Raw genomic sequence first — 25,245 nt, forward strand, 5'->3', positions numbered from 1 at the left:
ATTTAATAAGGTAATATCCTATAATCAGGGACCAATTATGTACTTTAATAATATTTAGTTCATAACCCTTAAAGGAAGTTAAAATTCTTTAACAATACTACCAACCAGTTGATCTAGTGGGATGAGGCACTAGGTCCCTTAAGCAAGGTTAGGGTTTGAATCCTGACGTTTGCGAATGGAGCAAACTGGGTTGGGAGGTTGCCCTCGCCTCTGTAGTACTCGAACTGAATTAGTCAGTCAATAGATCGGATACTAGTGATTAATTCAAAAAAACTCTTTAACAATAATATTTTAAGATTAAGATTTTAAACCATAAAGAATTACTTAAAATTATAGGATAAGATTAAATCCATTAAGTGACTTAAATGATAAAAAGAAATATTATTTTTACTAGAGGCATCGAGTTCGAATAACCATACTACAAAGTTAAATTCAATAATATTTAATTCAATATTAGTTTTTTTTATTCTTTCTTCTATGTCATAAAACCCTTAGCTAAAATTCTTTTAAGTTATTGTAATTATATATAAGTGAAAATTGAGGAATATTTTCAAATAAACCATTTTGGGGGAGGTAATGACAAGCGCCGACCTCAATTTCCATTTGTTTGTAGTACAATATTTATTTCATCAAAGCAAAACGTATTTACCTCAAACAATTGAAGTTTAAAATCCTATTTAATTAGGGTTCGAGATAAGAAAGAATGAAGGTTTCTTAAGAAATTTTAAATAATCAAATCTTTTTAAAAATGTTTAACACGTTTTAAAATTTACTATAATCATATTCTTTTTCCTCCTATTACATTTCACGTCACACACTATGGCCTAAGCCATGTCTTTGTTTTTCTCACGTGTTTGCCCGAAGACGACGACGACCACATGGCGGCTAGCAATATGTAGAACGGTTTATTTCAATAAATATTGTATTCCATGCGCATGTAGGTTGTTTTTTTTCTCATACAAATGGAGGAATTGTTTTTTGTTGAATCCTTTAATTATTATAAGTTATAAAATGATTATCTGACTATATAGTGCGTTGTTTTATCGAGTCTTTCGACTATTAAAAGTTATAAAATGGTTATCTAACTATTCATATGTTATAAACTTGTCATGTTTTCGTTAAAATTTGATAATAATATGAGATGAACGTTAACCTGTTGACATAGATATGATAAAATATGATCTCAAAATCTCAATCAGTAGATTAACGTTCAGCTCTGACGATCGTCAATTTTTTAATAGACAATGTTCACTTTGAAGCATATGAATAGTCAGATGACTATTTTCTAACTTTTAATATTCAAGGTACTCAACAAAGCAATACATTATAATCAGAAAGTTAATTCTATAACTTTTAATAATCAATGTACTCAACAAAATAACACTCTATAGTCGAGAACCATTTATGTACTTTACCCAAAATTATATAAGAATTAATATAATTAATATAATAAAATATTTAGCTTAAACATTTAATTACTATTTTAATTTGATCATAAGGTTTTAAAAATATTTTAATATTAAACAAATTTAATTAATCTTTACCCATCTCCAATCATGGTTTCCTCCACCACTTAATCTCCATATATATAAATTTTAATTGAAGTAAAATGATCATTTCAATAATAATATCAAATAATTACATCTTAAATTCAATTTTTAAAAATAATTTCCACAATAATTTTTAAAAATATTTTTCACATGAAATGACCTTTAGCCTAACCTAAACAGCATCTCCATCCACTTTTAAATATTTTAAATGTGTTTTTTATTTAATTATTTTCCCATAATTGTACTGTTATTTTCCCATTTCCCTTCTTTCTTCGTCAAATTTGCCACCCCACCTGAAACTTAAGACCCTTGAAAACCTCTATAAATACCCCCACACCATCAACAACTCTACATCAACACAATATAAGCTTTCTGAATAACACCCAAAGCAAAAGAGTGAGACTTTGAGAGATTATCAAGTAAAGAAAAGGAAAGATATGTATAGTGAAATGGAGACTTTCCCAGTGATCAACCTAGAGAAGCTTAATGGCGAGGAAAGAGCAGCAACCATGGAGCAAATCAAGGATGCCTGTGAGAATTGGGGATTCTTTGAGGTATATATCTTCAAAAGCTAATGCTTTAATGCTTGTTTCTGTCTTTTTGTTGTGCTGAACTGCTGATTAATAAAAACTGTTTCTTTTGTGGGTTTTTTTAGCTGCTGAACCATGGGATTCCCCATGATTTCTTGGACACAGTTGAAAGATTGACGAAAGAGCATTACAATAAATGCATGGAGCAGAGGTTTAAGGAATTGGTAGCAAGCAAGGCCCTTGAAGGTCTCCAGGCTGAGGTTACTGATATGGACTGGGAAAGTACATTTTTCTTGCGCCATCTTCCTGAATCTAACATGGCTGAAATCCCAGATCTCACCCATGAATACAGGTATAAATATACACACACACATGCAGTAGATAGGGATTAATTGGTTTGGAAAATAATGGATCGATTGAAAAAATAATGCAGGAAAGTGATGAAAGAATTTGCACTGAAATTGGAGAAACTAGCTGAGGAGATCCTGGATTTGTTGAGCGAAAATCTTGGACTGGAAAGAGGGTATTTGAAAAAGGCATTCCACGGGACAAGAGGTCCGACATTCGGAACCAAAGTTAGCAACTACCCGCCGTGCCCGACACCGGATAAAATCAAGGGACTCCGAGCTCACACCGACGCCGGTGGCATCATCTTGCTGTTCCAAGACGCCCAAGTGAGCGGCCTCCAGCTTCTTAAAGACGGGGAGTGGGTGGATGTTCCTCCTATGCGTCACTCCATCGTCATCAACCTCGGAGATCAGCTGGAGGTGATCACCAATGGCAAATACAAGAGTGTGGAGCACCGAGTGATTGCCCAAACCAACGGAGCTCGAATGTCGATAGCTTCGTTTTACAACCCCGGGAGTGACGCCGTTATCCACCCGGCGCCGGCTCTGGTGGGGAAAGAAGCCGAGGAGAAGGAATTGTACCCCAAATTTGTGTTTGAAGACTACATGAAGTTATATGCTGGGCTGAAATTCCAAGCCAAGGAACCCAGATTTGAAGCCATGAAAGCCAGGGAAACAACTCTCCCCATTGCAACAGCTTAAGAATTCCATCCACGAAATAAAATAAAGGAAAATATATTAGCACCTCTATCTTTTAGTTTTGTATGAAAAAAGTTCAAAAGAAGTCGGAGATTCAGTGGCATTGGTGTGTGTTTGATTTTATTACTGTAAACGTCAATAAACAAATCCCCTCAGCCTCAACGATACACTCATCTTGCAGAGGACTAATCCCATATAATCTACCATTCCTCTTCTTCCAAGTAAAGTAAAAATAATAATATCAAGCTATCCAAATGATGGTCGCCTTTAAGGATTTTCTCCTACCATGAGATTGAACCCAATTCACCATATCCATCCAATTAACATGATAAGCCCGTAAAACAACAATCCAAACTTGCCTGAAGAAACAACATTCAGCAACGATATAATCACTATTTTCCACACCATAACCACAAAGAACACAATTAGGCTTAATGTGATCCCTCAATGGAGCGTATTGGTAAACGATCAAGGAGAGCTAGTTTCATTCTCTTGGAAAGAATAATTCACTTAAATTTTATTTTTTTTAATTCATATGCATGAAACTAAAAGTATTATGTTAACGTTAAGAGACCGCGTTTATCACATGATCACACCGATTATGACAAAATCATTTATAAGATAATAATTTTTATCACGGTTCAATAAACCTATCTTTTACTACTAAGCCATTAAAAAGGTTATAAAACGTTAGATTTCGTAGAAAGAAAAGAACTGAGAGGATTCTCCTAAAAATATGCGTTTGTTTTACATCGTTTATTTCCAAGTTAGTTTTCATATGCATTCCCATAAAGCTGCTATTTTGGAGCTACGTCTTCAATATCCTTTGATGGAGACAAACGAAAAAAATATGTCAAAGAATGTCATTTTCTTTTGTGCAAACATGGTATTGGCCCATGCATTCTCTGCATTGGCTTGAACGTCCATCTCTTCAAATAAAAACGTTGTGTTTTATAATTGTTAATTAAGAAATCGTGGCAGTTTGGGAAATCTTTCCAAAGTTAATGCACATCAAAATATAGAAAACAAAATGGTCCCCGTTTGATTCCTTGTTATAGACCAATTTGTTTGTCTGTTGACAAAGTGATGTTCTCAATAGCTTTCTCATGTGAATGCTTTGATTTTGACCTTATTTGGGTTTTTCGCTGCTAGAAAGTTGCAGCACACATTTTTTTTGGGGGGGGGGGGTTGTTGAAACAGGGAATAAAAAAAACATATACATGGAGGCATCCAACAGTGTAATAACATGCATTATAATTCTAATGGTTCTTCTCTGTAGGTCAGCAGCTGGAAATAGAAAAGCCTTGAAAGCTCAAGAGAATGGCATTGGGATGATTGCAATGGTTCCTTCATCCGATGAAGGTATTTACAAATCAATGGTGGAAACTCATTGTTATCAATGTGAAGAACACACGGTCCCTCCAAGAAGATACCAACCGTTGGATTTTCCTCGGTTTAATCAAAGTTTCTTGTTGGGGTTTTTTTTAATAGGTAACTACGGGAGATGGTTACATTCTCAGTATGCAAAGAATTCCCGTGGGACCGTCGGGTGGGACACCAAGAACAGGAATCAGACCACCGGTTCTGTTACAGCACGGACTCTTCATGGTTGTTTTGTTTTGTCATGTTTCTGAGATTCTAATGCAATGAATTTCGACACAAAATAATAATATTTGACAAGGGTTATTCTGTTTTGCATGATGCCAGGATGCAATAACGTGGCTGTTATTGCCTCTGGAACAGTCTTTGGCCTTTGTCTTGTCGGATAATGGCTACGATGTCTGGCTTGCTAACTCACGTGGAACAAAGTACAGCAAAGGCCACATACATCACTCACTCCTAACGATCCGGTTATTGTTTAACTTTATTTTTCATCATGGTTTCAAGCTTTCTGCTATGGGTTTTGGTCATCAGGTTTGAAGATATTAATTTTTTATCCATATTATTATTATTATTATTATTATTATTATTATTATTATTATCATTATTATTATTATTATTAAATTTATATTAAATATATTAAATACATAATAATAATTACAGACCAATTACAATTGGACCGGCCCAGTTACAAACCAACCAGAACCGGTCCAGATCCAACCAGAAACCCTAAATATTTTGGGTTTCCAGTTAGGGTTTCCTAACCCTAATTTAACCAGCCGCCTCAGCTCACAGCCGTTGGATCTGGCAAGATCCAACGGTCCAGATGGTTCCAGAGAGAAACCCTAGGGTTTGATACCCTAGGGCCACGCGGCGCCACCCCAGCTTCCACGCGGCTGCCGACAGTTTTCTCGCCGCCTCCGCCGCTGCCACGTCCCGAATGAAGACTCCAGAAGATCAACGCCAGCCGTCCATGCAAGGCTACGGGGTGAGTCACCACTGGTAGTCCGGTGACTCACCGAGGCCCCCTCTTCAGACCGGTCCGACAGCTACAACGGTGGTGGCTATAAAAGCCACCACCCCATCTGCGAAAAAAAAAAAACCAGAGACAGAAACAGAAAACGGAGAAAAAAAAAACACAGAGAAAGGAAAAAAAAAAACAACAACAACTAAACCAACGATCTCAGTCAGCATCAACACAGCAAGGAAAAAAGAGAGAAGAGAGGCAAAAGCTTACCCTGTCATCGGAGAGCCCCAACCGTCACCGGATCTCACCAAAACTTCGAAAAGCCGAAGGTATTATTGTAGATTTGCTCCGATTGGGAGCCGTTTAACGGAAAAAAACATCGGAACCGTCATTAGGACGGTCCGATCTACATTTAGGATAAAAAATATTTTTTCCGGCCACCGAAGACGGTGGCCGGCGGCGGTGGTCGGCGGCAGAACTCGCGGCGGCAGACGGCTGCCGGATTCCCTCCGGTGAGGGAATCTAGAGAGAGGCCAGAGAGAATTCTGGCTCTCTCTCTCTCTCTCTCTGCTTAAGAAAAAGAAAAAAAAAGAAGAAATGAAATGGCTGGCCCTTCGGGCCAGCCGGTTTGGACTCTTATAGTCCTTCCCGAACGACGTCGTTTCGGGAAGGACTATGCGCGTAATTATGAAATAGTTAAACCCCGTCCGCAGTCCCTCGTATTTGTAAATTTTACATTTTGGTCACTAAACTGAATTTATAATAATTTTAATTCAGTCTTTGAATTTTAATTTTATTCATTTTAGTCCTTTTTATTAAAATAATATATTTAGGATAAATGACAGATTTAATCCCTTAATTTTAATAAATAAATTTTTTATCCCTAGTTCATATTTTTAATTAATTTTATTATAAAATTTGAATTTTAGATAGTTTCATTTTGGTCACTAAATTATTAAATTAGAAAATAAAATATTTAATCCCTATAATTTCAATTAATTAGTAATTAGATTTAGTTTTATTTTTATTATAATTTAGTTATTTATATGTTTTCATTTTACTGCCTAAAATATATTGTTTTAGTGATATTTTTATTTTATTATATTGTTAAAAAATTTATATATTCATAAATATACATATAATAAATAGTAATTTTTTAAATATTTATTTTTAATATCGAAGAAAAGGACAGTCTTAATACAACTGGATGTCCTATTCTGATATTTTAAAATTAAAAAGTAAACAATATTATTTAAATTAATATTTATCAATATCAAAGAAAAGAGCTGTCTTAAGGCACCTAGAAGTTCTTTTCGGATATTTTTAAATAAATATAATTTTGAAAATAATAGGATTATAAATTAAATATATTTTTGAATTTTTAAATTTTAATAATAGAGACAATTTATAATTAAAAAGTACCAATTTTGGGCGTTGTAGGGGTGCTAATCCTTCCCTAAACGTAACCGACCACGAATCCCTTTTTATTATTAAAAAGAACGAATTTTTGGTTATAAACGCAGATCAGTTTAATTTTTTTTTTAATTGATGTTTTCTTAAAACTCTTTAAAAAAAAAAATTTTTAGGTATTCGACCTACCTGATCCAAAAGGCCGATGGCGACTCCCAAATTATTTTCAAAACCATTTATTCACATCACTTTTCCCGCCAAATTTAATATTTCGTGCCCGGACGAAAACCGGTTACGACAGCTTGGCGACTCCGCTGGGGACCTGGTCAAACTTTTAAAAATCAATTATAAATTGTCTCTATTAATTAAAAATTAAAATTTATATATTTAATTTTTAATTCTCTCTTTTCAAATTTTTTTATTTATTATTTTCATAATATTTACATGTTTTATTTTATTTGTAAGTATTTTATTTCATTATTTATTTTGTCATAGGTCTGAACATTTCTCCTCACACACAACACTTGCATTACATTACATAAAGCTCTATAATTGAGTTGTCCCTTTTAAGTGGAAGTGAAAGCGACGTCTTCGTGAGAATTTATTCTCCGTGTCAGACCTAGCAAGTAACTTTCGGGGTTCATATGCTCTATGTCTTCGTGAGAATTTATTCTCCGTGTCAGGCATAGAGAAATGTATCCCCTCGAATTGAACTCAATCCACTTTAGTCTGTGATGGACTAGGATTGAGGGTTAGCAACCCAAGGGGGCACTAACAAGGACAATTCTGGTACCTTTATTCTTAGATCTGAAACCTTGCATATAAAAAACCTTAGAAACTCTTCCGATCCGAAGTCATGCCAAAATTTTGTCCAAAATAGGTGTACACACAGGAGAAATGAATTCTGTCTTTCCTGTTAATTTATTTATTGTTTAAATTACATGTTTATTTAAATTATTTAAATTCAGAAAAGCATGTTTAAATAAAGAATATTTATGTAAATATTATTATTAAATTTCTTTATGTAAACTAATTTATTTTCTTTTTGTGTTCTTTATTTTTCTGTTTGCATTGCATCATACAGGATAAAAGACATTGATCCTTGTGTTAATTGTCTCATTGGAAAGCCTTTATCTATGGATAAAAAGTGTTCAAGTCAAGTAATTCTAAACTCAGAAGTAAGACAGTGGGCTGAGGATTTACAAAGACAAGAAGGAGACAGTTTGCAGGATGATTATGTATCTGACTTGGCCAGTTATGCTTCAGTTTCACTAAAAAGAAATGATATGCAAGATTTGCGAAGCATTTGGGAAAGTTGGGATTCAAACAAAAAATTGCAGTTTTATCAGACTTACGGAGACATCCCATATTTGTTCTATGTTGAAGTTGATGATGAATTACTCAGAGCCCTAGTTCAATTCTGGAATCCAGGGTACAATTGCTTCACTTTCAATAAGGAGGACATGGTCCCTACTATTGAAGAATATACAACTTTGTTACATCTTGAAGGTGCTTTGGAGAATCGAATATATTCAAAGTCAATTAAAACTCAACCCTTTCGAGTTAAATTGGCAAAGATTGCCGGGGTACGAGAAGAATGGGTAGCATCCCGTACAAAACAAAAAGGCGAAAGCGAAGGCATTGCTTGGACCAACATCAGAGAACTTATTCAGAGCCATCCAGATATTAAAGTACGATTCGATCTATTTGCTCTGGGTATATATGGTATGGTCATCTTCCCAAAAGTATTGGGATATATTGAAGCTGCAGTGGTAGACTTGTTTGAACAGCTACCGAAGAAGATTAATCCTGTTTCTGTCATCCTAGCAGAGACCTTCAGATCGTTAAATGCTTGCAGAAGGTTAGGAGGTGGACGATTCTCAGGGTGTACTCAGTTGTTATATGTTTGGATCCGTAGTCATTTCTGGAGGACAGAAAAGGTTTCATACCGACGCTTCAATACGGATTACTCACCATTAAAAGAATTTCTAGAGCAGGAATGGCCGAAAGAAATTAAGAAAGATATGTGGATTAATGCCTTTCAAAATCTGCAAAGCAATGACGTTGTTTGGCGAGCCCCGTGGCAAATACAAAGGGAGTTCTTTTACAGATGTGGTGATTACAACTGGATAATGCTGCTCGGATTATGGGGAGGAATTGGATATGCTCCACTTCTGGTTATAAGACAATATGAAGGTCGTCAATTTGTACCTGTCACTGTTGGATTACAGTCATCAGAGTTCGCATTCCACAGCAAAAATTATAAAAGAAACATCATGGAAGCCGTTACAGCTTGGAAAACAATTTTTTGTATTCGAGCTAAAGCAGCAAAAGAAATGTTAACTCCTGATTATGAAGAATGGAGATCTGTCAGGAAAAATGAAAATATTCCTCTACCAGATCAAAATGAGGATATTTCTATGGAAGATCGCATTAAGGTGGTTCCATCAGAGATTGAAATCTTGAGAGCTGAGTTTGAAGCAGAAAGAGATGGCTGGTCGAAAGAATTAGAGCAAATGAGACAAGATAAAGCTATGTTGGGGGTTGACATTGACTTTCATTCATCACAATGTGCAATATTGAGAAAAGATAAAGAAAAAGGTGAGGATGAGTACAGATCCTTACAGAAAAATTACCGAGAGTTATATAAATCCCGAAAAGCATCAGGACCCAGCCAATCGACGGTACAGATGACCAGAGAATTGAACATTGAGAAAAGACGAGTTGAAGATCTGAAAGGAAAGAATAGCCGTCTACTCAAAAGCCTGGAAAAAGGAAAGCAAAAAATGGAAGATTTCGAGGTCGACAGAAGAGAGCGAATTATAAAACACAAGGCTGAACACCGTGAGATCATGAATGAAATGCAAAGAGAAAGAGATCGAGCCAAAGATTTAGAAGAGATGAAGAATGACATCTTTGTTAAATTTGAAAGCGAGAAAAGTATCATGTTCAAGGGATTTGAATCTGAAATGAACCAGTTGATTGCTGAGCTTGAAGTCAGAGGCCAAAAGATGGAAGAATCCAATGTTGAAAAAGAAAAATGGGAGTTAGAAAGAAAAAATTTCAATACCAGACTTGAGGTAGAGCAGGAGGTGGCTAGCAATTGGATGCAAAGATGCAGAAACAAAGATGTTCAAATCCAGAAGCTTAATCAAAGAACGCAAGAAGCACGAACAAAACTTGAAGAGGATCTGGATCAGTCTAGAAACAAAAATTCAGAGTTTAATTCTTACATTTTGCAACTTGAAGAATCATTGTTTCAAGAAAAGGTTCGTCTAGGACCTAATGATCTCAAAGAAAGTAATGAGGAAAATGCTTCACTGCGAAGATGCATTAGAGATCTTGAAAAAATTCTGCACGATTGTCAAGTCAGGATTACTGAGTTAGAGCAGACTCTTGAAGGAACAAATGAACAATGGCAAAAGTCAACTGAGTTTTACGTTGAAAGAAGTGAAGAAAGAAGTAATATGGTGTTCGAGGCCATGGTTCAAATGAGCGAAGTTGCCAGATATGTTGGGGAACTAGCTGTTGAAGCCAAAATAATTGAGCATCATGTTGATCCAGTTTCTAAGTGCGGAAAGAAGGTGTCATGGTTAATGAAAGAAATTATAGAGCTTAATAAGAAAGCTATGCCGTATCTGTAGTTATGAACTATTATAAAGAAACTTTTGTATGCCGATGAAAGTTGTTCTATGACAGTTAACTTTTTGGGATCAATGTTTTTACATACATGCATTTTGCATACATTCATCATTCATTTCATAATTTTCGCTATGAATTATTTTATTTATTAAGTTAAAATTCATTAATTAAAATTTGAAAAAATAATATTAAAAGATTTTTCAATCGCAGTTACTCTGGCCAAAAGAGAAATACTACATCACTACGGTACTAGACAAGCTACTAAGAGAATTATGGAGGATAAAATACAGCGTATTGAGGAACAGCATCATAAAGAACAAGAAGAAATGAGAATGAAGTTGGAAAAAATTGAAGCCAGTATTGCAAATTCACAAGACAGTATGATGAAGAAGATAGAGGACATGTTTAAAAGGCAGGCTATCAGTGGAAAAATGCATGAAAATCCTGTATCCTTTGATCAAGATCCTATGTATCCTTTAGGTTTTCCACCAGAACCAATTTATCATTCTGGTACTACCCCTATACAAATCAATGCTCGTACATCTGCATTACAAGAAGCCAAACCACATGAAGATCAACAAGTGGATCCTGCATCTTCAAGCAAAAATCCGCTTATATCAGATGTGAAAATAGGGGATCTTAATACTGATCATTTGATCCCAGATTTGAATGAGCTGAATGAGAAACAAAAAGTAAATGAAGAATTAACCAGACATATCAAGAACTTAGAAGAACGAATGAAATCTGTGGAAATAACTGAATCATTCTATGGGTTTGATGCTAGTGAGTTGAGTTTGGTTCCAGACCTAATCCTCCCTATCAAGTTCAAAGCTCCCGAATTTGATAAATATGACGGTACTACATGCCCTTCATCCCACATTACTATGTTTTGTCGAAGAATGGCAGGATATGTGAAGGACGAGAAATTGTTAATTCACTGCTTTCAGGATAGTTTGACAGGACCGGCTTTAAAATGATATACTCAATTGACCAAAGCCAACATTAGATCCTGGAAAGATTTGGCTAAAGCATTTTTAGAGCAGTATCGCCATGTAACAGACATGGTTCCTGACAGATGGACTCTCCAGAATTTGGAGAAAAAGAATAATGAAACATTCAGACAGTATGCCCAGAGATGGCGTGACACTGCGGCCCAAGTTCAACCACCTTTGTCGGAAAAAGAGGCCACAGTAATGTTTGTCCATACATTGAAGGCCCCTTATTTAAACCATCTAATGGGGAATGCAACCAGAAATTTTGCAGATTTGGTCATTTCTGGAGAATTAATTGAAAATGTCTTGAAAAGTGGCAAGATCGAATCAAATGATGGGTCTAGTTCCAAAAGACCTATGTACCGGAAAAAGGAGAATGAAGTCAACAATGCAAATTCCTACAGCAAGGATTCATCGAAAAGTGTTACAATAACCCAGCCAAGGGTTAAGAAAGAGGAAACAAACACTAATCGAGCAGAGTCCAGAGGATCTCGAAAGGAAAATGAAAGGTTGTCTTTCACACCTTTACCAGTACCATATGCAGAGATCTATGATTCGCTGTTAAAAGCAGATGTCATACGGCCCTATCCTTTGGTTCCCATGCAACCACCATTCCCTCCTTGGTATGATACAAAGGCACACTGTGTTTACCATGAAGGAATTACAGGACATTCTATTGAAAACTGTCTAGCATTCAAAAGGGTGGTTCAAAATTTGATCAACACTGGGAAGTTGGAATTCAATACACCATCCGCATCAAGTCATCAATTGCCAAATCATGGAGATAAAAACGTGAATGCAATTCAGGAAGAGGACAGAAAGAAAGCAAAGACTGACATTTCTGAAATTAAATCTCCGTTTGTTTGGATATTCCAACAACTTTCTTTAGCCGGTATAATTCCACAACAATTCAGGCCAAAGCAGAATGAAGACAAGAATTATTGTGAATATCATCAGGAGAAAAGACATAAAATTCAATTATGTCCTGAGTTTAGAAATTTGGTGCAAAAATTGATGAACAACAGAGAAATAGAATTCTTTGAAGAAGAACCCGGGAAAAAAGAAGATGATGTTTGCTCATCAGAAGATTCTAAACCAAATCAAAGAATAAATGATCCTGTGATCATTAATGTGAAATCATCCACGGTGATTCCTGCACCAATAAGGCCAAAAGTAGTTATTACCACTCCTCTACCATTTCCATACAAAGATACCCGCAGGGTACCTTGGAATTATACTACCAATGTTTCAATGGTAGGAGGAGCTGTTTCTCTAGAAAAAACAGACGAGAAAATACAAAGCCTGAGTACAACATCGACGTCTGAAGCAGTAAGTGAGGTCGGTTTCTTTACAAAAAGTGGGAGATGTTACTCTCCCGAAACATCCAATGCTTCAGAACAAGTGAAAGCCAAAGGAAAAGCCATGGCACTACCTCAGAAGGTATTTGAGGATGAATCCCTTCCAGCATTCAATGAGCCTGTGACAGAAAAACAAGCCCAAGAATTTTTGAAATTCTTGAAACATAGTGAGTATAGTGTGGTTGAACAACTACACAAACAACAAGCGAGAATTTCTATTCTTGATCTATTGATGAATTCAGAAGCGCATAGGAATGCTTTGATGAAAATTCTCAATCAGACATTTATCCCCGAAGATATATCCCTCAATAAACTTGACAGAATTGTGGGACATATAGCCGCTGACAATTACATAACGTTCACAGATGATGAAATACCAGAAGGCGGAATGGGGTCAGTAAAAGCTTTGAACATCACGACACATTGTCATGGTCATGTGTTGCCAGGAGTATTGATTGACAATGGATCTGCTCTCAACTTGATGCCTCTAGTTACACTTCAAAGAATGCCTCTGGATCAATCACACATGAAGAGTTATCAGAATGTGGTACGAGCATTTGATGGTACTCAAAAAGAAGTGCTTGGGAAAATGGAAATACCGTTGTTAATCGGCCCAGTCGTGTACAATATTGACTTTGTGGTGATGGAAATCCACCCCACATATAATTGTCTATTAGGGAGGCCATGGATTCATTCAGCAGGAGCCGTTCCTTCTTCATTACATCAGAAATTGAAATTTGTTGTTGATGGACAACTAATATGCGTCAGTGCTGAAGAAGAAATCATTGCGTCTGTAACAAGCGATGTTCCATATATCGACACCAATGATGATGCTCTTGAATGCTCTTTTCGAGCTCTTGAATTTGTAAATGCAACCTTTATTGCAGAAGGAAGCAAAATTCCATATCCCAGATTGTCTGATTGCACCAAGATGACGGTACAACAAACTTTAGGCATCGGAGCTAAAGCTGGGAGAGGTCTAGGAAAGAATCTTCAAGGGATTTTAGTTCCTATTAGTATAAAGATGAAAAAAGACCGTTTTGGGCTAGGGTTTAAGCCCAATCTTCAGCAAAGGAACAAAGAGATGAAAAGAAAATGTGAAGACAGAAAGGCAAAATTGAAAGGAGGAGAAATCCTTTGGAAACACATGTCTTTCCCACAGTTGAAGACAACATTCAGATCAGGAGGAACAATTAATGTGGAACAGCAGCTTGTTGAAGCCTTTAAAGAAGAAAAGTTGACGAAAGATCAAGACATAGTTGAAGAAGCTATGAATGGATTATTTATCAACATGATCACGAATGACAACAAGACTGGCAAGTACTTGAATAGGATTCGCCCATGTTTTCCTGGAGAAACACTCACCAATTGGACCACTGAAGATATTCCTATAGTTTTTAATATTAATGCAGAGTAATATTCAGAACTAATCTTTATGTTTAGCTCAAAATATGAAAACTTTTGTTATCTTGTAAAAGAAATTATGTTAAATATAAGAAATTTTCTTTAAAATTTTCAGATGGCAATCATTCTTTACATTTTCTTACATTTTTACATTTATTTATTTCATAAATTTACTATATTCTTTCGTAAATATGTCTGATTTAAATTTGCAGGTGTCACAGTGTTAATAGCATGTTTATTCCTAGATTTAATCCAGTGATAAATTTAGAGCAGCCTATATGTCTGGAAGAAATCAATGGTTGTGAAGATGAACTGGAATGTGATGTTCCTACTGAAATATTAAGATTGGTAGAAAAAGAAGACAAACAAATTCTACCCCACAAGGAAGAGGTTGAGACTGTGAATTTGGGATCAGATGAAGAAATAAAAGAGGTGAAAATTGGTACTACTCTGACAATCCAGATAAAACAAGAATTGATAAATCTCCTTCAAGAATTCAAAGATATCTTTGCCTGGTCTTATCAAGATATGCCTGGTTTGAGCACAGATATAGTGATACACAAGCTTCCAATCAATCCAGAATATAAACCAGTCCAACAAAAGCTCAGAAGAATGAGGCCAGAAATGTTGTTGCAAATCAAGGAAGAAGTGATGAAACAGATCAATGCAGGTTTCCTACAGGCATCTAAATACCCAGAATGGGTAGCTAACATTGTTCCCGTACCAAAGAAAAATGGGAAAGTTCGAATGTGTGTGGATTACAGAGATCTCAACAAAGCTAGTCCGAAAGATAGCTTTCCATTACCCCACATAGACACATTGGTGGACAATACTGCAGGGCATGCATGGTTTTCATTTATGGATGGCTTTTCAGGATATAATCAGATAAAAATGAATCCTGAAGACATGAAAAAGACAACATTTATAACCATGTGGGGCACATTCTGTTATAAAGTGATGCCATTTGGATTGAAAAATGCAGGGGCAACATATCAAAGAGCCATGGTAACTTTGTTTCATGACATGATGCACAAAGAGATTGAAGTATACGTGGATGACATGATTGCCAAATCCCGAACTGAAGAAGAACATATTCAAAATTTGAGAAAGCTTTTCCAAAGATTGAGGAAGTATCAATTAAAGCTCAACCCTGCTAAATGCACTTTTGGGGTAACTTCCGGAAAACTTTTGGGATTTGTGGTCAGCAAAAAAGGAATCGAGATTGATCCAGATAAAGTAAAAGCAATTCAAGATCTTCCACCACCCAATACAAAAAAAGAAGTTCGAGGCTTTTTGGGAAGATTAAATTATATATCTCGGTTCATTTCTCAATTAACTGACAAATGTGATCCAGTGTTCAAATTACTTCGAAAGAACAATCCTGAAGTTTGGAATGAAGAATGTCAAGAAACTTTGGATATTATTAAGAAATATTTATCCAATGCCCCAATTTTAGTATCACCAATGCCTGATAGACCATTAATTCTCTACTTGACGGTCTTCGAAAATTCGATGGGATGTGTATTAGGACATCATGATAAATCTGGAAGAAAAGAAAAAGCTATCTATTATCTGAGCAAGAAATTTACCGATTGTGAAGTTCGATATCCACCAATACAAAAATTATGTTGTGCCTTGGTGTGGGCTACTCGAAGACTCAGACAATATATGTTATATCATACTACTTGGTTGATATCAAAACTTGATCCGTTGAAATTCTTAATGGAATCACCAGCTTTGACAGGCAGAATGGCTAGATGGCAGATGTTATTATCTGAGTTTGATATTGTATATGTCAACCAAAAAGCGATAAAAGGAAGTGTCATAGCTGATTTTTTGGCCAGTCGTGTATCAAATGATTATCAGCCATTGAACTTCAATTTTCCCGATGAAGATTTATTGTGCATATCCATAAATGAAGAAGTCAGAACAAATGATGAATTTGCAACTTGGAAGCTTTATTTTGACGGAGCATCTAATGCTTTGGGACGAGGAATTGGGGCAGTGTTAATTTCTCCAGAAAATATTTATTATCCCTTTACAAGTAGACTAGAGTTCTTTTGCACCAATAACATGGCGGAATATGAAGCTTGTGTCATGGGGTTGAAAGCAGCTATAGAAAGAAAAATCAAATTTCTCAAGATATATGGAGATTCATCGTTAGTGGTGTATCAATTGCGAGGAGAATGGGAAACAAAAGATCCCAAATTGTTGGAATACCAAAATTTTACCCTCGAATTAGTGAAAGAATTTGAGAGAGTTACCTTCAATTATCTCCCTCGAGAAGAAAATCAAATGGCAGATGCTTTGGTTACATTAGCTGCTATGTTTCAGGCAACTAAGAAGGTTGATATGATGCCAATCAAAATGCAAGTATATGAAATTCCTGCACATTGTTATAGTGTGGAAGAAGAGGTAGATGGTAAACCATGGTATCATGATATTCTGCAATATATCAAATATCAAAGTTATCCACCAAATGCATCGGAAATTGATAAAAGAACTTTGAGAAGAATGGCTGCTGGATATTTTCTTGATGGAGAGATTATGTATAGAAGAAGCAGTGATCAAATGCTATTGAGATGTTTAAATACTAGCGAAGCTCGAAATGTCATTGAAGAAGTACACAGCGGAATATGTGGAACACATGCAAATGGTCTTTCCATGGCCAGAAAAATAATGAGATATGGATACTATTGGGCTACCATGTACACAGATTGCATTGATTATGCAAAGAAATGTCATAAATGCCAAATATATGCAGACAAAATTCATGTACCCCCATCTCCTTTACATGTAATGACAGCACCCTGGCCATTTTCTATGTGGGGAATAGATGTCATTGGAGCAATCACACCAAAAGCATCGAATGGACATTGTTTCATCCTTGTGGCAATTGATTATTTTACCAAATGGGTTGAAGCTGCTTCATACACCAATATTAAGAGGTCCACAGTCTGCAAATTCATAAAGAAAGAGATAGTTTGTCGATATGGCCTACCAGAGAGGATCATTACAGATAATGCTCTGAACCTGAATAACAAAATGATGACCGAACTTTGTGCACAGTTTAAGATCAAACATGCAAATTCAGTGGCATATCGTCCAAAGATGAATGGGGCAGTTGAAGCAGCAAATAAGAACATCAAAAGAATCATTACAAAGACTACTGAAACTTACAAAGATTGGCACGAGAAGTTACCTTTTGCTCTATATGCATACCGAACTACTATTCGAACATCTACTGGGGCAACGCCTTTTTCTTTAGTCTACGGGATGGAAGCAGTCTTACCAATTGAAGTTGAGATTCCATCGCTCCGAATATTGAGAGAAATAAAATTGGATGAATCTGAATGGATCCAAGCTAGATTTGATCAATTGAACCTTATTGAAGAGAAAAGATTGAAAGCTATTTGCCATGGACAGATGTATCAAAAACGGATGATGAAGTCTCATGATAAAAAAGTACATCCAAGAGAATTCCAAGAGAGTGATCTAGTACTAAAAAAGATCTTGCCTATACATAAAGATTTCCGTGGGAAATGGATGCCTAATTGGGAAGGGCCATACGTTGTGAAAAAGGCCTTTTCCGGAGGAGCGTTGATCTTGGCAGAAATGGAAGGAAAAATTCTGAAAAATCCAATAAACTCGGATTCTGTCAAGAAATATTATGCTTGAAGAGAAAAAAAAATAGAAAATAAAAAAGAGAAGAAAAAGAAAGGGGGTCAAGGTGAAAACCCGCAAAGGGCATCTTGTAACCAAAGGAAGGATCTGAGTTGAAAACCTGAAAAGGCGGCTCAAATGCAGGTTGATATTAGGCATCTGGCAATTGAACTTTCTTAAGATTTTGACAGTTTGGAAGAACTTCACATCTACAAGCATTTCGACAACGTTTGAGATCTTCCAGACAAAAGCTTACATCATTTCTCTAAATTGTGTCAACTTGATTAATTTAGAAATACTTATGCTTATAATTTGTTGAGACATTTGAATTTTTATTATTCTTATGTTTGCCAGAACTTTGAATACAATTCTATCTATTTCAAGTCCAATTTATTTGAGATTCAATTTATTTTTGGAAATTCATTTATTCTTTTCTATTGAATTAACATAATTTTGAAATAATTTAAAGATTTCTGAATATCACTTTATGTTAATACTTTTAAAAAAACATGGAATACAAAGTAAGCAAATCATCACTAGCTTAAAGCCATGAACATCAAGATTGTTACAAGTGGTGCTACCGACAACAAGGTCGAATCCGCCAAATACTCATCAATTGCTCCAACTGATCATCATTCAGTTCTTGCACATTTGTTTTCAAAGATATACTAAGGCAATAGAAAGCAACCTTTTGTAGCATTGATTCCGGCAAAAAGAAACAAGACATTGATATCACTGGAAAACATGTCTCTATACAGATCCTTGTGTATGGTTTTTTTAAGGAAACCTAGAAACATTTCCACCTCATCAGGTTCAAGTGGAGTAACTTTATTCCTTCCAACCCCTACTAGATTCCATTTTCAGCACTCATCAAGAACATACTTCTGGACACTCGAAGGAAGGCCATCATTTCTTTGTCAATGAAAAAGCATCAGCATATGGAGGAAGCAAAATAAGAGAAAATCTGTTCTTAATTGGCAGAATTATGAATATAGCCCTTTTCAGTGTAGTAGCATGGAAATACTTCGAATCTACAAATTCTGGCTCTACATCAAATAAGTATTGTGATATCCTAGTCCAAACATTAACTGAAAGATGAATTTGCTCATAGCATCTTCTGGAAGTGTTCTTTGAGTTATCTGATCTGGTTGGACAGAATCAATCATTGAATTGGGAAGATGAATGTAATGTGCTCATAGCATCTTCTGGAAGTGTTCTTTGAGTTATCTGATCTGGTTGGACAGAACCAATCATTGAATTTAGAAGATGAATTTGTTAATAGCATCTTCTGGAAGTGTTCTTTGAGTTATCTGATCTGGTTGGACAGAATCAATCATTAAATTTGGAAGATGAATTTGCTAATAGCATCTTCTGGAAGTGTTCTTTGAGTTATCTGACCTGGTTTAGCAGAACAATCATTGAATTTAGAAGATGAATTTGCCAATAGCATCTTCTGGAAGTGTTCTTTGAGTTATTTGATCTGGTTGGACAGAACCAATCATTGAATTTAGAAGATGAATTTGTTCATAGCATCTTCTGGAAGTGTTCTTTGAGTTATCTGATTTGGTTTAGCAGAACCAATCATTGAATTAGGAAGATGAATGCTCATAGCATCTTCTGGAAGTGTTCTTTGAGTTATCTGATCTGGTTTGGTAGACTAAGAACCAATCATTAGAATTAAAAGATGAACTGCATGATCTTCTTCATTAAGAAGTTTCTTTTCAAGCTTCTTTTGCTTATTCCTTTCCCAAAAATCATAGCACAAGTTTCGCCTTTGCTTGTAACTGGGATCATCACATAATGGCTTCCCATCTTTTACCGGAAGAAAGCTATTTGAAGTTTCAGCCTCTGAGAATCACATTTTTGTCAAGTATAACAGTTTATTCTCTTCATCAGAATCAGAAGTCAAGATTTCTCGGTATTAGAAGAACTATCGATATCTGTGAAATTATCTTGAAAGGTCACTTCATAATCAGATGAATTGTTATCAGAATCAACATGTTGACTGAATACAAGCTTTTCAAGAGCCTATACTATTGAGTTTTATTCTCAAGAGTTTGTGACATTATATCTACATCTATATTTGTCAAAGATGATAGATTCTTTGTTTTGAAGAAGAAAGATCTATTGGGTTTTTACAATTGACGAAATACTCAATTCACCAATCTGAAATCAAACTTAACATTCATGCATCATATTTAGGCATTTGCAAAATAGATGCATTTTTATTCATTTTTATTCTTGTTGAATTTTTAACAGGAATTTCAAAGATTTTAGCAAAGATTCAAATCTATCATTTGATGGATTGACATTTCCAGAGAAGTTCATAATGAGAAGAACTCATCTGAAGAAGGAAGAAGAAATTCATAATGAGAAGAATTTGTTCAACCTTCTGCGTAATTCTATCACTTGATGGATCAGCATTGTTAGGTCAATTCTAATGAGAAGAACTCATCTGAAGAAGGAAAAGAAGTTCATGAAGAATTTGTTCAACCTTTTTCCTGAATTCATCAAATTGATGGATTATCTTTTCCAGAGAAGGTTCATAATGAGAAGAACTCATCTGAAGAAGGAGAAGAAGTTCATAATGAGAAGAAGAATTTGTTCAACCTTTTTTCTGAATTCATCAATTGATGGATTATCTTTTCCAGAGAAGGTTCATAATGAGAAGAACTCATCTAAGAAGAAGAGTTCATAATTAAAGAAACTTGTTCAATCTTTTGCTTGAATTCATCATTTGATGGATCAACATTGCCAGGTAGTTCATAATGAGAAGAACTCGTCATCTGAAGAAGGAAGAAGAAGTTCATAATGAGAAGAACTTGTTCAATCTTTTGCTTGAATTCATCATTTGATGGTCATCATCCCCAGCAGAAAGTTCATAATGAGAAGAACTCATCTGAAGAAAGAGAAGAATTTATTCAATATCTCCATTATAATCAAGTGAAGCCAAATGGATAAAAATTTTATTATCTTTCATCTTTGCCCTATTCTTGTTAACACAATATGAGCAAAGAGGGGCAGCTGAAGATATTAATTTTTTATCCATTTATATATTATTATTATATTATATTATTATTATTATTATTATTATTATTATTATTATTATTATTATTATCATTATTATTATTATTAAATTTATATTAAATATTAAATACATAATAATAATTACAGACCAATTACATTGGACCGACCCAGTTACAAACCAACCAGAACCGGTCCAGATCCAACCAGAAACCCTAAATATTTGGGTTTCCAGTTAGGGTTTCCTAACCCTAATTTAACCAGCCGCCTCAGCTCACGCCGTTGGATCTGGCAAGATCCAACGGTCTAGATGGTTCCAGAGAGAAACCCTAGGGTTTGATACCCTAGGGCCACGCGGCGCCACCCCAGCTTCCACGCGGCTGCCGACAGTTTTTCGCCGCCTCCGCCGCTGCCACGTCCCGAATGAAGACTCCAGAAGATCAACGCCAGCCGTCCATGCAGGCTACGGGGTGAGTCACCACTGGTAGTCCGTGACTCACCGAGGCCCCCTCTTTGGACCGGTCCCAGCTACAACGGTGGTGGCTATAAAAGCCACCACCCCATCTGCGAAAAATCTCACCAAAACTTCGAAAAGCCGAAGGTATTATTGTAGATTTGCTCCGATTGGGAGCCGTTTAACGGAAAAAAACATCGGAACCGTCATTAGGACGGTCCGATCTACATTTAGGATAAAAAATATTTTTCCGGCCACCGAAGACGGTGGCCGTGCGCTGAACTCGCGGCGGCAGACGGCTGCCGGATTCCCTCCGGTGAGGGAATCTAGAGAGGGCCAGAGAATTCTGGCTCTCTCTCTCTCTCTCTCTGCTTAAGAAAAAGAAAAAAAAAGAAGAAATGAAATGGCTGGCCCTTCGGGCCAGCCGATTTGGACTCTTATAGTCCTTCCCGAACGACGTCGTTTCGAGAAAGACTATGCGCGTAATTATGAAATAGTTAAACCCCGTCCGCAGTCCCTCGTATTTGTAAATTTTACATTTGGTCACTAAACTGAATTTATAATAATTTTAATTCAGTCTTTGAATTTTAATTTTATTCATTTTAGTCCTTTTTATTAAAATATATTTAGGATAAATGACAGATTTAATCCCTTAATTTTAATAAATAAATTTTTTATCCTAGTTCATATTTTTAATTAATTTTATTATAAATTTGAATTTTAGATAGTTTCATTTTGGTCACTAAATTATTAAATTAGAAAATAAAATATTTAATCCCTATAATTTCAATTAATTAGTAATTAGATTTAGTTTTATTTTTATTATAATTTAGTTATTTATATGTTTTCATTTTACTGCCTAAAATATATTGTTTTAGTGATATTTTTATTTTATTATACTGTTAAAAAATTTTATATATTCATAAATATACATATAATAATAGTATTTTTTAAATATTTATTTTTAATATCGAAGAAAAGGACAGTCTTAATACAACTGGTCCTATTCTGATATTTTAAAATTAAAAAGTAAACAATATTATTTAAATTAATATTTATCAATATCAAAGAAAAGAGCTGTCTTAAGGCACCTAGAAGTTCTTTTCGGATATTTTTAAATAAATATAATTTTGAAAATAATAGGATTATAAATTAAATATATTTTTGAATTTTTAAATTTTAATAATAGAGACAATTTATAATTAAAATGTACCAATTTTGGGCGTTGTAGGGGTGCTAATCCTTCCCTAAACATAACCGACCACGAATCCCTTTTTATTATTAAAAAGAACGAATTTTTGGTTATAAACGCAGATCAGTTTAATTTTTTTTTTTTAATTGATGTTTTCTTAAAACTCTTTAAAAAAAATAATTTTTAGGTATTCGACCTACCTGATCCAAAAGGCCGATGGCGACTCCCAAATTATTTTCAAAACCATTTATTCACATCACTTTTCCCGCCAAATTTAATATTTCGTGCCCGGACGAAAACCGGTTACGACAAGGTTGATTCTTTGCTGGCTTTTAGGCTTACTGGGATTGGTCGTGGGATGAAGTGGTAGCTTATGATCTTCCTGCAACAATCCAATATGTTTATGATCAAACATGACAAAAGCTTCATTATGTGGGACACTCACAGGTTAAACTTTTTTGGAATAGTTTATTAAGGTGGGGCAATGGGAGAAGTTTGATATTGTTCACTTTCAGGGAACATTGATGGCTTTGGCAGCCTTCTCAAAGGATGAGGTGTTGAACATGTTGAGATCAGCTGCTTTGCTTTGCCCTATTGCTTATATGGGTCAGTTGACTTCCCCACTTGGAAAAAATGCAGCTGACGACTTCATTGCTGAGGTAAAACCACTTCCTAGTTTCTGTGTCTTATATCCAAGTAGGGGTTAACATTGGATTGAGTAAGTAGAGTAAAAAATTTTAGAGTTATTCGAGTTGACGAGTGTATTTTATAATTTGAACTTAAATTGAAATATGTTTGAGTCAAATCTATTTTAAGAAATTTGAGTTGAGTTATTAACATTTCTATACTAATTTTAGTATAATTATTTATAGTATTGTGGTAATGACGGATTCTAATTTTTTTTTTTACTTTCTCTAATCATAATATATATATATATATATATATATATATGTTTCATATTTTTTTTCACATTATAATATTTTTTAATATATTAAATACAATCTAAAATTATAAAATTTATTCATAATATTATATTTTAAATAAAATATTTTGTGGATAAAATATTGATGAAAGTATAAAGGAGTGAATGAATTGATGAGAAGAAAGAATTTGCAAACAATTGTAGTAAAAAAACTAAATTAAGTAAAATGCAAAGTTAAGGGACTAAATAAAAAGAGAGAGTACATTTTTAGTAAAAAAGAATTTAAGTTACATAAGTATTCTATAGTGATATATGAGCATGTGATTCAAATTTTGTAAAAAATGAACTTAAAATAAAGGATGAATTGAAGAAATACAGAGATTATGAAAAATTGAGGGACTAAATTAAAAAAAAATTATCAAAAAGAAAATTTGAAAGTACATATGTATTATACGGCGATTTAGGAACATGTTATTTAAATTTGGTAAAAAATTGACTTAAATTGAAAGGTGAATTGAAGAAATAATGAAATCGGGGACTAAATTGTAAAACTGTTAAATACTTAGTCAATTTTTTTTTATTTTTCGAGTAACTCAGAAATTTTTACTCAAATTCAAAAATTGAATTGATAATTCGATTTGACTCAAATAACCCGTATATCTAAGGATGGACCGATTAGTCTGATGGGTGACGGGGATAGCAGTTTTTGAAAATTTTAAACTTTTATATATACTCTTTATATTTTATAGTTTATGTTGATAGCAAAAAATTTATATTCATATTGAGGCAACTATTTCTTTGTTTTCTTCTTCGTTTGACAGTCTACTGGTTAGGCCTCGATGAATTTGACCCACGAGGGTAAGAACCCCACCTCTATTCTTTGGGGGAAATGGAAAGTCGGAGCAATGTGGGATTTAAGTTCATATTTGTTTCCTATGAACAGGGAGGCAGTAGTTAAACTTCTGAAAGAAATCTGCAGTCAACCAGGCGTTGATTGCACTAACTTGTTGACCAGTTTTACAGGTACAACTACAACTGCCAATTATTAGAAGCAAACTGTTCCCGAGTTAAAAACTCGTTTGGACATACATTTGTAGGTCAGAATTGTTGCTTGAGCTCTTCCATAGTAAATATGTTTCTAGATCATGAGCCTCAACCATCGGCAACAAAGAACATGGTCCATCTGGCTCAGAGTAAGTAATCCATAAACCCTTTTGGAACAAACCACCAAGATTTCCAGTTTTAGGAACATCTCTGCTGAAAATTTTCTGGGGTTGATTTACCAGTGATTAGGCAAGGGACCATAACGATGTACGATTACGACGACGTGGTCGAAAATATGAAACATTACGGGCAACCGACGCCTCCGGCATAAAACATGACCGGCATTCCGAATGACTTTCCTCTTTTCGTCAGCTATGAAGGGGCGGATGCTCTTGCTGATGTAAATGATGTGAAGCTGTTGCTGGGAAGTCTAAAAGATCATGATGGAGACAAGTTTGTGGTTCAGTTTAGAGATGATTATGCTCATGCAGATTATGTCATGGCAGAAAATGCTAAACAAGTATATGATCCTTTAGTCGCCTTCTTTAGGCTGCAGTAGCCAATATATACGTTCACAGAAAGATCATGATGGATCTGTTTTTTTCTTCTTCTTTTCACCTTTAGTTTAACTGTATGCAGTATTAATTGAAGATGACATAATTTACAA

The 25,245-nt window shown here is 35.0% G+C and overlaps 1 protein-coding gene and 1 pseudogene across 1 annotated transcript; both read left to right on the forward strand.

The window, feature by feature from the left end:
* The first annotated feature begins 1,939 nt into the window (after positions 1-1,939).
* On the forward strand, positions 1,940-3,177 carry LOC120130874 (1-aminocyclopropane-1-carboxylate oxidase-like). Its single transcript, XM_039148026.1, has 3 exons — positions 1,940-2,104; positions 2,206-2,432; positions 2,514-3,177. Exons 1-3 carry the CDS (start codon positions 1,988-1,990, stop codon positions 3,127-3,129), a joined length of 960 nt encoding a protein of 319 aa, XP_039003957.1. The 5' UTR covers positions 1,940-1,987; the 3' UTR covers positions 3,130-3,177.
* Positions 3,178-4,346: 1,169 nt separating this feature from the next.
* On the forward strand, positions 4,347-25,137 carry LOC120130873 (annotated as a pseudogene).
* Positions 25,138-25,245: the final 108 nt, after the last annotated feature.

The sequence above is a fragment of the Hibiscus syriacus genome, unplaced genomic scaffold, assembly GCF_006381635.1.
Source record: "Hibiscus syriacus cultivar Baekdansim isolate YM2019G1 unplaced genomic scaffold, ASM638163v2 tig00110548_pilon, whole genome shotgun sequence".
NCBI classification, from domain to species: domain Eukaryota; kingdom Viridiplantae; phylum Streptophyta; class Magnoliopsida; order Malvales; family Malvaceae; genus Hibiscus; species Hibiscus syriacus.